The following is a 15,831-nucleotide window of genomic DNA, read 5'->3' as shown; positions in this document are numbered from 1 at the left end:
CTATGTGTAAATCCCAATTTATAAGCTATGACTCTTACTAAAACCACCATAATTTGGAGAAACATAGCCTAGGCAAGCTCAGTGGCTGCAGTTCTGGGGTCCCCCACCCCCAACACTGCCTTTGGATACAGATACTAATACAGCGATCCACTTTATGCATCCCAGGAGGGCACGGCCTATGAAATGACTGCCTGGAATCTCACACTTAGTGGTGATGCCGAGCATCAGGTCTTTCCGGTCCATCTACCCATCTATGCCCTCTCCCAGATGATTCCTTCAAAATCTGACGCGTCCCCACGAATTCCCAAGTGGTTTTTTTTTTTTGCACAGGAATGTCTCACCAGTTCACACAGTGGCCCCTGCAAAGGCAAGTAGGGGCATTGGGGAGATGATATTCCATCTGGAAGGAATGATCGTCTTTGCTTTTAAAGCTGTGGCTGTAATTTACCACGATTACTTCTCACAGTCCACAGGAAAGGAATAATGCGATGACAGCTGCTTCCAGATTATCAGGTTAGATTTCGTGTGTTGCTGTTTACTGCAGGCAGAAGACTGAGGGAGAGGGAAGGTTCTGGAGTTTAAGTCAGTACCTCAGCAATTAACATGCAGGTTATTGCTACTCCAAAACAAAACAGAACAAAACACCATGCTTTCCCACTTCACTTGATAGAATGATAATGGATGTGCAGGAAATCCTGGTGGATGAATTAGGACATAACTATTAATAATCTATTAAATGTTATTTTTAAATTGAACGGTGAGAACTTGTCCATCACTACCAACCACGTGAGGGCGCTCTTCACACAGCAACTGATAATTTCCTGGCGTTATAAAATAAAAATCACCTGCCCTTCTTTTTTAAAAAGGGCTTTTTTTTTAAAAACGGAATTCTTGAAAACAGCTGGCAGAAATATTGAAAGGGTTTTGTTTTTTCAATGCCTGTGGTCGTCTGCTTGCGTCTCACTTCCTTTGCCATTCTTACAGGCCAAATGACATAGGATGAAGGCTGTTCGTAACCTGCTGATTTATATATTTTCCACCTATCTCCTGGTTATGTTTGGATTTAATGCTGCCCAAGACTTCTGGTGTTCCACTTTGGTGAAGGGAGTCATTTATGGATCCTATTCTGTAAGTGAAATGTTTCCCAAAAACTTTACAAACTGCACCTGGACACTGGAAAATCCAGATCCAACCAAATATAGCATTTACCTGAAATTTTCCAAAAAGGACCTTAGCTGCTCTAACTTTTCCCTTCTGGCTTATCAGTTTGATCATTTTTCCCATGAAAAAATAAAGGATCTTTTGAGAAAGAACCATTCCATAATGCAACTTTGCAGTTCCAAGAATGCTTTTGTTTTTCTACAGTACGATAAAAATTTCATTCAGATACGCCGGGTATTTCCAACTGATTTCCCAGGATTACAGAAAAAAGTCGAAGAGGATCAGAAATCTTTTTTTGAGTTTTTGGTACTGAACAAGGTGAGCCCGAGCCAGTTTGGTTGCCATGTCTTATGCACTTGGTTGGAAAGCTGCTTAAAATCCGAAAATGGGAGAACCGAGTCTTGTGGAATTATGTACACAAAATGCACGTGCCCCCAGCACTTGGGAGAGTGGGGAATAGATGACCAGTCCCTGGTTCTGTTAAATAACGTCGTGTTACCCCTGAATGAGCAGACGGAGGGTTGCCTGACTCAGGAGCTGCAAACTACTCAAGTCTGCAATCTGACCAGGGAGGCCAAGAGACCACCCAAAGAAGGTAAGTGCTCAGAGGCAGGGGGAGTGGGGGCTGGGGCTGGGGAGGGTTTGCATGGAAGTAACCCTTTCTGGTTCACTACTTCAGCCTACTCTTTGCTCCTTTATCCTGTCAACTTTGAAGTGACTTGAATATGTGGTCTTCTCTGTTGCATGGCTCTAAAGTGAGCTTCAGCCTTCATGACTTTAGAGGCAAGCAGAGGAGATGGGTTGCTTAGCAATGTGCTACAGAAGTATGGGTAGAGTATTCAAGGGAAGAGAGAGATAGAAATGAGACCTCAGTTGTGTTGGGGGTTGGTAAGGAGGAAAAAGTGTGCTTTTATTCAGGCTCCAGGTCAGGAAATCTACATATGATCCAAATGTAAAGTGGAAAGGCAGACTTCTTTCTGACCACGTTCAGAAAATGCTTTCCTCTTTCTTTCTCCTGGGCCTTATCCTCTCTCTTCCTGACTCCAGGAAGCACACAACAGAAACCCTTTATAGACTCAGTGACTGCCTGTCACTGCAGTTATGAGAGACCAATTTCTCCCAGGTCTTTACTTTTGTGTAGAGTATTTTGTACAGTAAATCCCCGTGCACACTCCTTGGCTGGCTAAGAAAAAGAGGTTGGAAGCCAGAGTCCCTGGCTTTTCTGCCTCTGAAGTCACCAGCAGAAGGGAGGGCTTGGTGGGAAGTAAAAGCGCATCCACATTTTATGAGTTCCCTCCTGCAAGTCTTTCCTTGCTGCTTTCTTTTCCCTTTGCTGATAACATGCGGGGGGGGGGGAGTGCTGGGGGGGGGATGTCTCAGAAATGAGATAATTGGGGGAAAAAAGCAGTACAATGGAAATGCAAAGGAAGACTCCCAACTATCAGTGACTTAGATTTTTCCCATCCTCAGAGAGGGAGCTAGCAGGAGATTTGAGATTGTGGAATATTTTTAATCATGCAAGAAAGCATGGCACATTTTGAGAAAAATGACTTTTGCTTGGGAGGTTAATAGCTATGCTCCATTTGTTAGAGGACAGAGCCAGTACATATTCTTGCTTGTCCCCTAGCCCCGCAACCGGAGAGTGTGTTGATTTCTTATGCAGGAAATGTTTTCTGATCTCCACAAAGATCCCAGTCTGTGAAAAGGGACAGCCAAGCTCCAGTCCCTCTTTCCTCTCCCTCCCCCAACAGAAGTTGCCTTTGTGGCCAATATAAAATTGACACGTTGTTGGAGAATTTTCTTTAATGGTAGCCAAGGCTTTGTAGGAAAGTGGAGCCAGCAAGAGGAAAGGGGGTGGGGATGGGCAGAGGAGCCTCGACAGCTTAATGCTGTTTCTCTGCTGGCTGAAATTAGGGGGATGGGAAGTATGGAAGAGCAATACCACCAGGGGAAAAAAAGTTACAGAATAAGTGGAGGGCAATGGCAGCCAGGAAGAGGCTGAAGCCTCCACAGGTCAGTGTTTTCACCAACAGCTGTGACTGAAGAAAACAAAGTAGTTTTAAATTACAGGAGTTCTTTTCTCTAGTAAAAATCCCAGTGAAGCACTTACAACTGCAGGGATGGTATTTAACACCATTTAAAACTCATTAGTGTCCCCTGGAATAAGAACTACAATACACACGGAAACTGTGATGCCACAAGCTGGCTGGAGAAAAAAAAAAAATAGAAGACGTTACCATCAGAAGCTCAGCTTTTTCGTCCTCTAAAGGACGATTGTAAATGTATTTCTCCAGTGGTTCCAATTTGATAATCAACCTGACTCCTGATCAGATCAAAAAGTAGATCAGATCTAGTTTTGCAGCCCCGATTCAAAGGCAAGTGACAGGCGGGAAGTTGTGAGCTCATCATGCGTGCTTTTCAGGGATGTTTGCTGGTGGCGAGCATGGGATGCATAGAAGCTGCCTGAGACGCACATTTGATTTGCACATGCGTGGGTTGTAGGCATTGTATTTGTAAAGCATTCGGCAAAAGACATATTTCTTGTTGTTAATCAGCTGTAAAAATGAGAAGGAAAGTCTTGCGTAGGCAAATACATGCTCATCTTGAAATGTTATAATGTTAAGGGAGCCAAACTCCTAAGTTTACATAGTAGGGAAGATTTTCATTCTGTATCAATAAAATCACACAGCTATATTCTTTGTTGTCTGAATTTGGGCTTTTTAATAGTCTAGATGCTGGAGTGAGTTAGAAAGGCGAGAAAATGTAGTTCCTCCTGACAGGTTGTAGGTAGTGCATTTTTAAGTAATTCTCATAAAATATGTATGATATCCTTCCTTATCTCATTCAAAGAAGATCTTTTTGTTTAGGATGCATAGGTGGAAAAGAATGTGAAAATGTAGACTCTTAATTTTGTACCATTTTGCAAAGTATATTAAATCTTAAATATTTTATATTTCACACAAAATATTATGTTAAGAATGATGAGGTTAATAATTATATACTGAATTGCTGCTTACATTGACGTCAGGGGTTCTTCATTTTATGCCATTACTTCTGATTCTATTTCATAATAATGAAGATTAAAATTTTCACCTGCATTTGTATAATTTGATGATCATATTTTCTATGGAAAACTCTTCAACTCTGATGGAGATGTAGAGAGAATTAATACAACGCCACAGCAGTTTTGAACTTCCATTCCATTCATTCACTGTGTAGGGAGTGACTAAGCATTCTCTTGAGCAGGGCTACCTGGATTATGTCACAGAAATGACAGGGATTTGTCAGCAGACTCTTCCAGTTTAGTAGACAAGACTGCAGATGGTTTTGTATGGTACTGATGTTTGTGACAAAGGTGTTCCAAATGCTGACTATCCTACATGTGCCCACGGTAGTTACAAACACAGAGTTAGCACAAAGAGTAGGTTCTCTACAGTGGAAGTCTACTCCAAGAGATGATTTATACTAAAATGTTCCTCATTAACATGGAAAAATCATGGCTCTTTCTAGTGATATCAGCGTTTACAGACTATGAAGCCAAGCAATGTGCTCCATTAGCAAATCTCGCCTGAGTGTATTTAAGAAAGAGCCTTCTTATTAAAGTTGTCTCTGACAGAGTTGGGGGTGACATCTGCTCACAGAAAGTTGCCTGTCATTCATCTTGGTTTATTTATTTCTTTCTTTATTTATTTATTTATTTATTTTTAAATCATAAAAACTAATTTTAAAGAGTGACTCTTAAACACAATAATTTGAGAGTTTGTATAATATTTGCTTTTGTATATATATCATGGACACACATGCATTTATACATATATATATATATATATTTACCCATGTATAAAATATATTTAAATACATATATTTAAATGAATGACTATAACTTAGATATTTAATTATATAGTATATAAATAAATATAAATATATAAAGACATATGTACACACACATATATATGTATGTATATATATATACACATACATACATACATACATACATACATACATACATATTTAATGACACTTAACAGTGGTATTCACCTAATTTTTCAATGGAATTTTGGGAACAGAGCAGTAGTTCTTGGAAAATCATTTTCACATTGTTTTACATTTTCAGTAACATTCTTTGTTAGTGAAAATGACCCTGGACTATATAGTTAGAATGGGCATTTTAGCATGAGCTCTTTTATACTGGCATACTTTTATACTGAGTCATTTATACTGACAGTATTGAAACAGTTTGGGCAGAAGAATTTCAGAGCAGAATGTCCAAGTCCTATACTGATTCTTAAAGGAACCTTTGTATGCTGCTAATATCAATGGCTCTCCTTATGTGAAGGGAAATCAGGATCCCTGTATAGATTCCAGGAAATGTGTACACACTCACTCATTTGTCTTTCAAGCCTGGTATGCTAATCCTGAATACTCTGGCTCCCAAGGAAAGATTCACTGTGTGACTGTGTAAACTCTAGGTGATAGTGTGTGTGTGTGTGTGTGTGCGCGCACACATGTGTATACTTATAATCTTGAGGGATTTTCATTTCTGGCATTCTAAATATTTCTTCTCCTGCTCTTTTTGCTGTTGCATTATTTCTTCCTTCTTATTCCCCTTGGCTCTTGACTCCCTTGTGAACCTAAGTGCTCTCATTGCATCTTCGTCATGAGGTGATATGGCACATTCATTTTTCCTTGAGGAAACAGGCAATGAGATTTGCTGTGTCTCTTGCTGTTTTCTGCAGCTCCTTGAAAACACTGATTTCTCCATCCATATTTCCTTCTTCTCTTCCAGATTTTGGGTTAAATAAATGGTCTGGAATTTTGACATTGTAGCCCAATCTTAACAGGATTTCAGTTGACTACGGGTTGAAATGAACATTAAGAGAATAAAAGTATAAATTTCTAAAAAGGAAATATATTAATGTATTGATTGTAGTCTAAAGACAATTGGTGGATCGCCTGGGGAAACAGACACAGCTTACTCTCCCTTCTGGGAGAAGGTACATACCATCTGAAAGGTTTCCAATTTTATTAATGCACTGTTGATGTCAGAGACCTATCTCCGATGTGCTCTAATAATGTTCTGAAAAAAGAAAACATCAAGAGTATAGGTGTTTAGTATTATTTCACCATATTTTTTGGAAATATGAATGTACCTTCTTCATAAGAAGATACAGCGTATACATGCAACTTGATAAATATGACCATCTAGAACAGTGGTTTGAGGGGTTAATGACCCTATCACATGATTCTTCAAAGACCACCCAAAAACACAGATATTTATATTACAATTCATAACAATAGCAAAATTACGGTTATGATGTAGCAACAAAAGTAGTTTTACGGTTGGGGGTCACTACAACATGGGAAATCATATTGAAGTTTTCAGTATTAGGAATGTTGAGAGACACTGGTCTAGAAAGTGACCATGATGATGATGATGATGATAATGATAATGAACTTGGTACTTTTCTCTGCTCACATCTCCATGTTTTTCTCTTCTACCCCCTGTGCAGTCCGAATATTTCCCAAATCCTTCCAAGCTCATGCAAAAAGCCTGTTTGCTTTTGTGTAGTAACTTTTGGCTAGCAACTATACATATTTGTAGTGGCAGAATATTACCAAAAGTGAAGGCCTAGTCAAACAAAATGTTGATTTTTTTTTCTCCCCTTTTTTCAATTTTAGACATTTGTTCATATAGGAAAAACTTCGCATATGCAATGCTTACAAACAAAAACTCTAGCAATGTGATTTTGTCAGTAATTGCTTCATCTTATTAAGAGACTTGAAACTCAGGTGAAGTGTGCCTGGGTGTTATGGATGCTCACAGGAGGCAGGCAGTGTGCGGTTTAGTTGGTCTTTGTGAGTGCCACAGATAATCTACTAACCTTAGAGACCCTCCAATCAGAAGTAGGCACTTGGCTTCACTAACCTTTGGGCTCCATGAATCCTTTCATTTACTCTTGTTTCCGAGTTTAAGGGGACTCAATTGTTATTCATTTTGCAAGATGGCTATTTTGTGAAATACAGTTTCCTTTAGAGGTACCCTGGTATGTGTTGCCTGGAGAAGCCAACTGGCTCTTGAGTCAAGAATTAGAGTCACTAAAAATAATAAACTTTTTCCTGGCTTAGGAGATAGCTTAGTCAGTAAAATGGTTGTCATAGAAGACCTGAAGTTATTCAAAGAATCCTAATCCAAGGGCAGCTTTGGTAGGCTGCTTCATAAATCAAGAACCATGGAAGTGGATATCAAAGGATCCCCAGCCTACCTGGTGAGCTGCATGCTAATGAGAGATGCTGTGTGGAAAATTATAAAAGATGGTAGCTAGCTTGATGAGTAAAATCTGAGGATGGCCATCATATGCATGAGCACATGAACCTCCCCCAAATAATCACACACACACACACACACACATACACACACACACACACACACACACACACACATACACACACACACAAACATACTTCTCTTTTATAAAATAGCATGCTCTGGGCTCTCAGATTATGAATCCAAAAGAACATGAAGCTATCATTGGATCTGTCCTTTGACATAAATTGATTTCACTCTGTATTATTTATTTCTTCCTAGATTCATAAGACTTGGTAATGCTTATTGCTCAAGATATTAAAAAAATTTACTGAGTATAAAAATAAGTAATGAGATTAATGATTGCACAGTTTAGTTTTTGTCAATGTGTATGAAAACCTCTTAATTGAGTTTACCAATGTTCTCATTTCATATATCCGAGATATATTTTCTTCATCCAATAACAAAGATATGTTAATTGTTCTAGGTATGTCACTTCACTGAACAGAAAGCAGTAGTTTGGTATGTATGGACCTGAGTCTATAGAATGACTCAGTAACCTTGATAAGAAACTAAGTCTGAGTCATCAATAAACCAGAAATTCTACCTATGATAATGGAGCTGGATTTAGTGAGATTGTGCCTGGCAGTACTTAACGCACTTCTCAAGTTATATTAGAATGTCAATAAGTGTTAGTATTTTTCCATTTGGTGGTTAAAAACAGTTTTACTTTATTTTTCTCCACTAAAACACATATAGTTCAGAGATTTATCACTCTTGTAAAGTGTTCTTATAATGCAATTAATAAAATATTCTTATAATTGTGCATAATAATATGGGCATGAAAACTTAAGTCCAAGATAAATTGGCCCCCAGGGTCAACTGAATTTGCCCAGTAGTTGATGTTTTCATTACTGTTGCTGCCTTTGTTTTTACTTTTCCTTAGGAGAGCCGAACTCACACTCTTCTCTGTTTCTTCTTCCTAGAAAGATGTAGAGGATAAACTAGGCAAAGTGATACTACCTAAAATGTTAGGCAGGCTGTGTCTGGAGCATCAGCTGCCATCTTGCTCTGTGTGTGTGTGTGTGTGTGTTTGTGTGTGTGTGTGTATCTGTGTGACTGTATTTGGATGTGTATATTCATGGCTGTGTGTTGGTATCTGACTGTATGTGTGTATGTTAAAAGAGTAACACCATTGGTTTAGAATCAGTCTTTCCTTGGTGTATTTGCTGATGCACAAATATTTATTTCTGGATCAGGAGTCTAAGTTCTAAGTTGCAATGTGTTGTGTGTGTGTGAAATTCTTATTTTAGTGAATGTATCCATGTAGAGAAAACAAACAAACAAACAATGCAAAAAAAAGTAAAAAGAAGTATACTGGAAATTTTAAGAAAGGTTTTTTATTTTTTTCTGTGTGGACCTAGTTGAAATTTCTGAATAAACCAAAACAAAATTCAAACAGATGCTGTGCAGTGTAATGTATAATATATAGCAAGGGTAGTTGCTCTGCATTTTGATGAGTGATCCATTAGCATGTACAGTGCAGAAGTAAACTATGCATTAGAGTTGAAATAATTTTTCACTGGGACATAGTTCAGTTAAGGCTTAAACATCTGCTCATAATAAAATTGTTCTTTTCAGCTTTGGTAGTTTTGATTATTGAAGAGTTCTTTTTTCATATATAACATCAGTATGTTCTATTTTTCTAGTTGTTTTTGTTATCTTTTAAATTTTTATTGTTATACATTCAATTAAAAGATTCTCTTTAAACAACTGAGGTGTTTGAAATCCCTTTAAAGTTTTACTCTCTGAATAACCAAAGCGAATTGAAAATATTTTAGATTGTGATTTAAGGATTTGAATTTGTCTATAAATTTAAGGCATTTAATAAAATACCATTAAGCCTCATGAGTTTGAGTACATTTTGAAGTAGATGAAGAAATTACAGCATTTTTAGATTTCTATATTGATGGAAGTATGACTAATACTTCTAATAGATCAACCCAGAGGTGTATGACTCATCTTGGGCAGGAACGCTGCCCTTTGGCTATCTTTGCTTATAGGCAACCAAGCATTTAAGTTAAATTGTTTCCAAGTATTTTAATCTTTGCTGCATTATACAAAATGAAGATTATATTTGGACCTTTGCCTCGCAAAAGAGTTCTCTTCAATTGCCAAAGGATTCTCTTCATATCTGTTTTAAATCATTTAGGAAAAAAAAATGTCTGTCGAATCTCTTTCAACGAAGAATGAGCCGTGTTAACAGAACAGTGAGCTATGCACCTCCCAACCCCTATTTTTTTTTTTTACGTATTCATATCAATAAGAAAGCAAAGTATAGATTGTTTTAGTATTGATTTAAGATTTTGGAGTTTTCTTAAAGCAAAATTATAAAATGTTTGTATGATTCTGTTGATTTACCCTTTAAAATGTGGTCAAAACATTCTACCATTCAGAGAACAACTTGGCTAACTACCTAGTTGTAATGAACAATCATTTATCTTAAGTTAGTAAAGAAAGTTCACCAAATAACAAATGCATACAAAATTGAACTTTACAAATCAGCCGAAAAACAGCAGTCTTTTCCTAGATCATAAGTGTTTGCTATGACTTTTGTATCCCCTGTCCCCCAACTTAGCTCAAACTAGAGTTGTGGGAAGAGGAAACCGAGGGACTATCTCAATCAGGTTGGACTGTGGGCATGTCAATAGGACATTTGTGAGTGTGTGTGTGTGTGTGTGTGTGTGTGTGTGTGTGTGTGAGACAGAGAGAGAGAGGGGGGGGATTAATGATTGACTGAGGGCCTGGCATACCCTGGCCAATGTTACCTTTAGCCAGGCAACCCTAGTTGCATAAGAAACCAAACTAGACGAACCATAGGTAGCAAATCAGTCAACAACATTCCTTGAGTTCTTCTGTCTCCATCTTCCTGCTTCAAGTCCTGCCTTGACTTCCCTCAGTGATGAACTATTGCCCGGAAGTATGAGATGAAATACATCCTCCTGAAATTTTCTCCCATTGTTTCCTTTAAGGAAATTTAAAAGAAAAAAATATGATAAATTTTTGGGAAAATATCCATTTAATTTCTCCACTTGAATCTCTAAAAATATTACTACTTTAATTTCCATCATACATTTTTAAGGTTCAAATCTCTTTGTTTAAGAAGTAAAGGGCATAAGCGTTTCATGTATATAAAGAATACCACTAAACCTCCTAGGCACGAAGCGGCAGCTTGCAGGGTTTTGCTGCAGGCATTGCTTACTTGGGCAATGACTGTGTAAGGTAAATGCTATTTATACTAATGGTGTGCAGCCTACATAGCATTATGTGCCTTTTACTTAATCAGTCAAAGAAACAAGAATGTAACCGGATAAAATGCAATGCTCAGGAACATGGTGACAGTTGTAGTGGCTTCTCAGTTCTCAGAGCAGCAGAATCGAAGTCTCACATTCTCCAGATGGTATGACTCTTTCATCGTTGACCGATTCATAAAATCTTCATTTTCATAAAAATGTAATGGAAAGATTGTTTCAGATCAACACAACTATTTTCAGAATATGCATCTAGTAACATCTAACAAGAAAGAGCATGGTCATGCAGACTATTTGACATCCAGTCAGGACAATGGTTAGAGTATGATTTATGATAAGACTGCCGTGACTGATTCCGTGGGTCTGTCTTTTAGATTACTGTTCTGTTTTGGTCTGTATTCAGAAAATTTGATGACTTACTTAAATACAGCTTTTCTATCATTTTGAGTCTAAGCTTATTATGTTTAAGAGAACATGTCTCAGGTTCGTTTTGTCTGTTTGTCTAGGTGTCCTAAAATGATCTATCTAGTACTTTTAATTTGTTGTTAGTATCTTAGGAAATCTGTGGTTTGAAGAAAGACTGCCTATTTATTTATTTATTTATTTATTTATCTATCTATGTTACCTGTGGGTGGGTGCCTTGAGGAATAGCCACTTTGAATGGGGAGAATAGGGAGGTGAGGGGTGTACTCTTTGTTCCTGGTTTGGGTGCCTTTGGGTTCTCCATGCCCAAATTGAAGGTTGCAGTGACTGCTGGGATTGGCAAACAAAGTCAAATAGCTCCAAGATTTCAAAAGGAAATGAAATGGCTAGAAGATGAAGTTAGTCCTAAGCTGATGTCATTGAGAAAATGGCAAGATAGATAGAGCAGAACCAGAGTTTCGGGTGGTGGTAATTTGTTTTATTTGGCAGATTGGTCTCATGGCAAAAGCAAGACCCATAATTCCTAAGCTTCATTGTTATGTCCGAAAGTGATAGTAAAACTTCAAGTTTTTCCTAAAAGTTTAATAAGAAATATTATATTTGTTCTTTTCATTCTTGTCTATCCATTACCTGTTATTTTTATGTAGAAAGTAACCAAAAAGGGTAAATAATTTATTTTTTGTGTTGTAAACATATTCATACAGCTTTATGAAATTGTGTGAAATAGAATCCACTGGAGATTGGGAAAATATTTTTAAGTTGCCTACACAAAATAATGGCCATGTGGAAAAGAGGGCACCTTGGGAGGGCAAAAATCTGTTTACTTTATATAATCTTTCCACATTAATCTGGCAAGATTTCAAGAACCTGCTAGTGCCCTGCAGACTGAAGAATTTCAGTTTATTTTGGCTTCCCAGAGAGGTCAGCTTCCTTAGCGATCTTTCAACCTGTGGTCAGGTCCTTTTTGCTGGCCTCAGTTTTTGTAATTTAAAAGCTAAATAGTGTATATGGCTTAAGTAATGAAAAATGCCTACAAAGTTAATACAGTACTATGACACTTATTTTTAATAAGCATTAATTTCATATATTTAGGAAAGCAGTCAGCGAGCAGCTTATAAAATAGTAGCTTATGGTATGGTTTAAAAAAAAATCTACTCTTTAAAAATATGTGACATTTTATCCTTTTGTGGTTTCTTTGGAATTTTGTGGTGACCACATGTTGGTGTTGAATTGCTTGTAAATGGCATAAATGAATTCTAGGCATAATAAATATACCATGTGGTGGCCTCTGGTCTCTGTCATGATACCACAGAAACCACAAAAAAAATGGAGCAATGATATTATAGAGTAAAAGTTGATTCTCCATAACTGAACTGGTGAAGCTTTGAAAAGGAAATAAATGGCAGGATGTACAATCGCACATGGTTTTACTCCTTAAACACTGGTAATATTACTTTTCTCTAAGCCAAAGTCAACACATGAAAGATTAAAGACAAAACAACCAACAAGATCTTCAATTGAGGCAGTCAGGAGGTCTAGAGAACTGGGAGTCAACCCCTCCCTTCTCTCTGTGCCGGTCCCAGAAGCAAATGCTCTTGAAAAATTACTGCAACACCTCGGTGTGTTTATGACAGAATTTGGGAAGTTTTGTAATATCCACTTTCTTCTGTAAAGAATAAATCCAGTCTCCAATATTACAATTGCGTAGAATGTGTAAGAACCACTGTTCTGATTTTATTATGCTCCAGGTAGAAGAATTCATAATTCTTTGGACACAGGTCAGTTCTTAATTTCCCTCCATAATGCTTGTCTTCACACAACATGATACTCAGATTTGTTGGAGACTAACACACAACCCTGTGCAATCAATCCTGAAATCCTTTATATATCAGACGAGGATTTTTACACACTGAGGAGTATGCCACCAATGTTTTATCATTTCTTCATGTGTCATCTGTCTGATTGGCCTTCATAGACTTTGATCAAACATTTGGCCACCAAGTCATTTCTAGGTTTGCTTGGCAAAATTTATGGTATGGAATCTATGGTACTTTTTTATGCCAGAGATGAGATTACCTCTGAACCCTGTTTCATTTTAGAAGAAATAGCCTCTTGTGACCTGCTTCTTGTACTTGCCTAGTGACACTGACTTTACATCATGGAACCTGACAATGTCAAGACTTGAGAGGACACTGTGGTTCTCAATATTTCTACTTATCTAGATTTCCGAGCATCTCCTCATAAGACTTCCAGAAAACATCCTCCTGACAATTAGATTGCTACAGGAATCTCTCTTGAAAATTATGAATACTCATCTCAGAAACTTTTAATCCTTTAAGTGCTAAATATTCAAAAGCCTCAATTTTGTTATAATTTCTCATTTTGTTATTTTGTTGTATATACACGTTCTCAATATGTGAGTGCACAAGTATTGTGTGTGTGTGTGTATGTGTGTATGTGTGTGTGTGTATGCTAGAGACTGATTCCAGATATCTTTCTCAATTCTTCTTCTTACATATTGAAACAAGGTCCCTATTGACCCACAAGTTCATAAATTTAGGTTGGTATCTAGGAAGCTTGCTCCAGGGATCCGTGTTTCAGCCTCTGGAGGACTGGAATTATTACAGTTGGGTTGCCATTCATGTTTAACATTTGCCTCAGGTTTGGGAATTACACTCTGGGCCTTGTGCTTAAGTAGCAAGCGTTTGATCAGATGATCGGAATCCCCAGCTCCTAAAAGTCTATTTAAAAGTTGCAAAGAGATTACATTGTGTAGATACATTCTGATTATCTTTCCTATTGTTTTGGTTAGCTTTTAGTCGGCTACAAAGAATCAAGCCACCTGTTATTTTTTTACTCTGATTACATATGAATTATATATCAATAATATGCACATAGGTCACAGTGCATGTCTATGATGAAAGACATGTTACTGAAGAAAAACCAAAACAATGATTAGTATTGGAATTCCATTGATACAAATGGATGCTTGGTGTATCACTACTGTCCTCCTACAAATAATTCCAGACATGGAACATTTGGGGAATTTATTGGGATTGTATTCCTAGACTAGATTTGCATGGATTATGTGAGTGACTCTATTCTATCACTTGTGAGCAGAGGTAGCACCATTCATTTCTGTGATGGAATAAGCTATGAGGGCTCTTGTTTCCCACATGTAGACTTGCATACAGTGAAGGGGCTCTCATATAAGCCTGAAAGGAGCCCTTGATTTGAACCCTGATCAACTTGTGATGGGCAAGTATCAAGTGAAGGTGGATGTTAATGGCTCAATGGACAGGCTGGGTTTGGTGCTGCACTTTAACCTGTTTAGTATGGCAGTAATAGTCAGGTGAGAAGGTCTGTGGTATACTTATGTTTGTTTTCAATGGCGCTTTGGCTTAACGCTGGTGTGTTCAGTAATTCAAGGCATCTGTGTGATGACTATGCTTTTGCACAATGTCTTGGGGGAAGGAACCAACTTGCACATAACATAACACTGTACTCTGGAGGTAATTGTAGTCACACTTTAGGCCAATGTCACTCGGGAATTCAATTAGTTATTTATCAGAATTTTTGCAACCTTATTTAAAGCCATTCTGTTATGAAAATCTTGTCTTCTAAAGAAAGCACCCATTATTGGTTGTATGTTTGTTATATGTGGCTTCCTAAGGACATTGTCATACAAGTACAACATTTCGACCCTTCCAGCCACACTACATATTCCTGTTGGTTCCCTTATTCTTATAGGCAGGTTGGCTTATTTTATGCCATATGAATGCAAGGTTTTATGTATCTATATAAGACACAGGATCCACAAATGAAAGAATAGACAATATTTGTCCTTTTTATTCTGACTTAATTTAATATAATCATTTTTCAGTCACACCCAATTTTTGAAAATGACATGATTTTCCTTCTGTATAGATGAATTAAAACACATTTTGTATTCATACCACATTTTCTTTGCTCATTTCTCTACTGAGGGCTAGTCAGTGTGAGTCCGTACCATAGCTATTGTGCATATTGCCTTCAGTATGGTTCAGTGTGCAAGCATCGTCCTGATTTGTTGTGTCAGAGCCTTTTGGATAAGTATGTGGGAATACTAAAGCTAGATCATATGGCACATTTGTTTTTGCTGTTTTGAAGACTCTATACTGATTTGCAAAGTGTCTTTTAGTTTTAGAAGTTATTCGAGGTTGTCTTTGTTTTAAAACTAAACAAACAAGATAGTGTTGTCATTTGGTCAGACATCCTTGTTACCTATCCAAGTGAAAAATAATCATTCTGGCCTGGAAATTTCAGTGGAAACTTGTCCTCCTGTTCACTGATCATTTTCCTTTCTGCTGATCTTCCTTTCTGCACACTGTTTCTCTCTTAGTTCCCTCTCACGTCCCCCCCCCACCCCCCAGATACCCAGGGTAGAATTTATAAAGCATGATGATGATCCATCAATTAGCCGTTGTGGCGCGTTACAGAAAATCTCTTATTAATATGCACGGCGATGGATTTGTAAACAAATATTTCTATAGTAGTTCCTGGGGAGTTTGTAAACACTTAGTAAGCTCTGCTTCATTAATCTTAGCAATTTTCTTGTGAGGTTAATTATGTAGCAATAATTAACCTCCCCTT

General features: G+C 37.5%; 1 protein-coding gene across 2 annotated transcripts in view; it reads left to right on the top strand.

Annotated features, from left to right (window-relative positions):
- Adgrb3 (adhesion G protein-coupled receptor B3) overlaps positions 1–15,831 on the top strand; it is a 767,297-nt gene that overhangs the window by 7,013 nt on the left and 744,453 nt on the right. For both annotated transcript variants that reach the window (NM_175642.4, XM_006495817.4), the window contains exon 2: positions 985–1,756. In NM_175642.4, the coding sequence (NP_783573.4) occupies positions 1,000–1,756 (757 nt within the window). In that variant the 5' untranslated portion in view covers positions 985–999. The remainder of the gene's footprint in view (positions 1–984; positions 1,757–15,831) is intronic.

The sequence above is a fragment of the Mus musculus genome, chromosome 1 (assembly GCF_000001635.26).
Source record: "Mus musculus strain C57BL/6J chromosome 1, GRCm38.p6 C57BL/6J".
Taxonomy (NCBI): Eukaryota; Metazoa; Chordata; class Mammalia; order Rodentia; family Muridae; genus Mus; species Mus musculus.
This window is presented reverse-complemented; position numbering and strand designations above follow the sequence as displayed.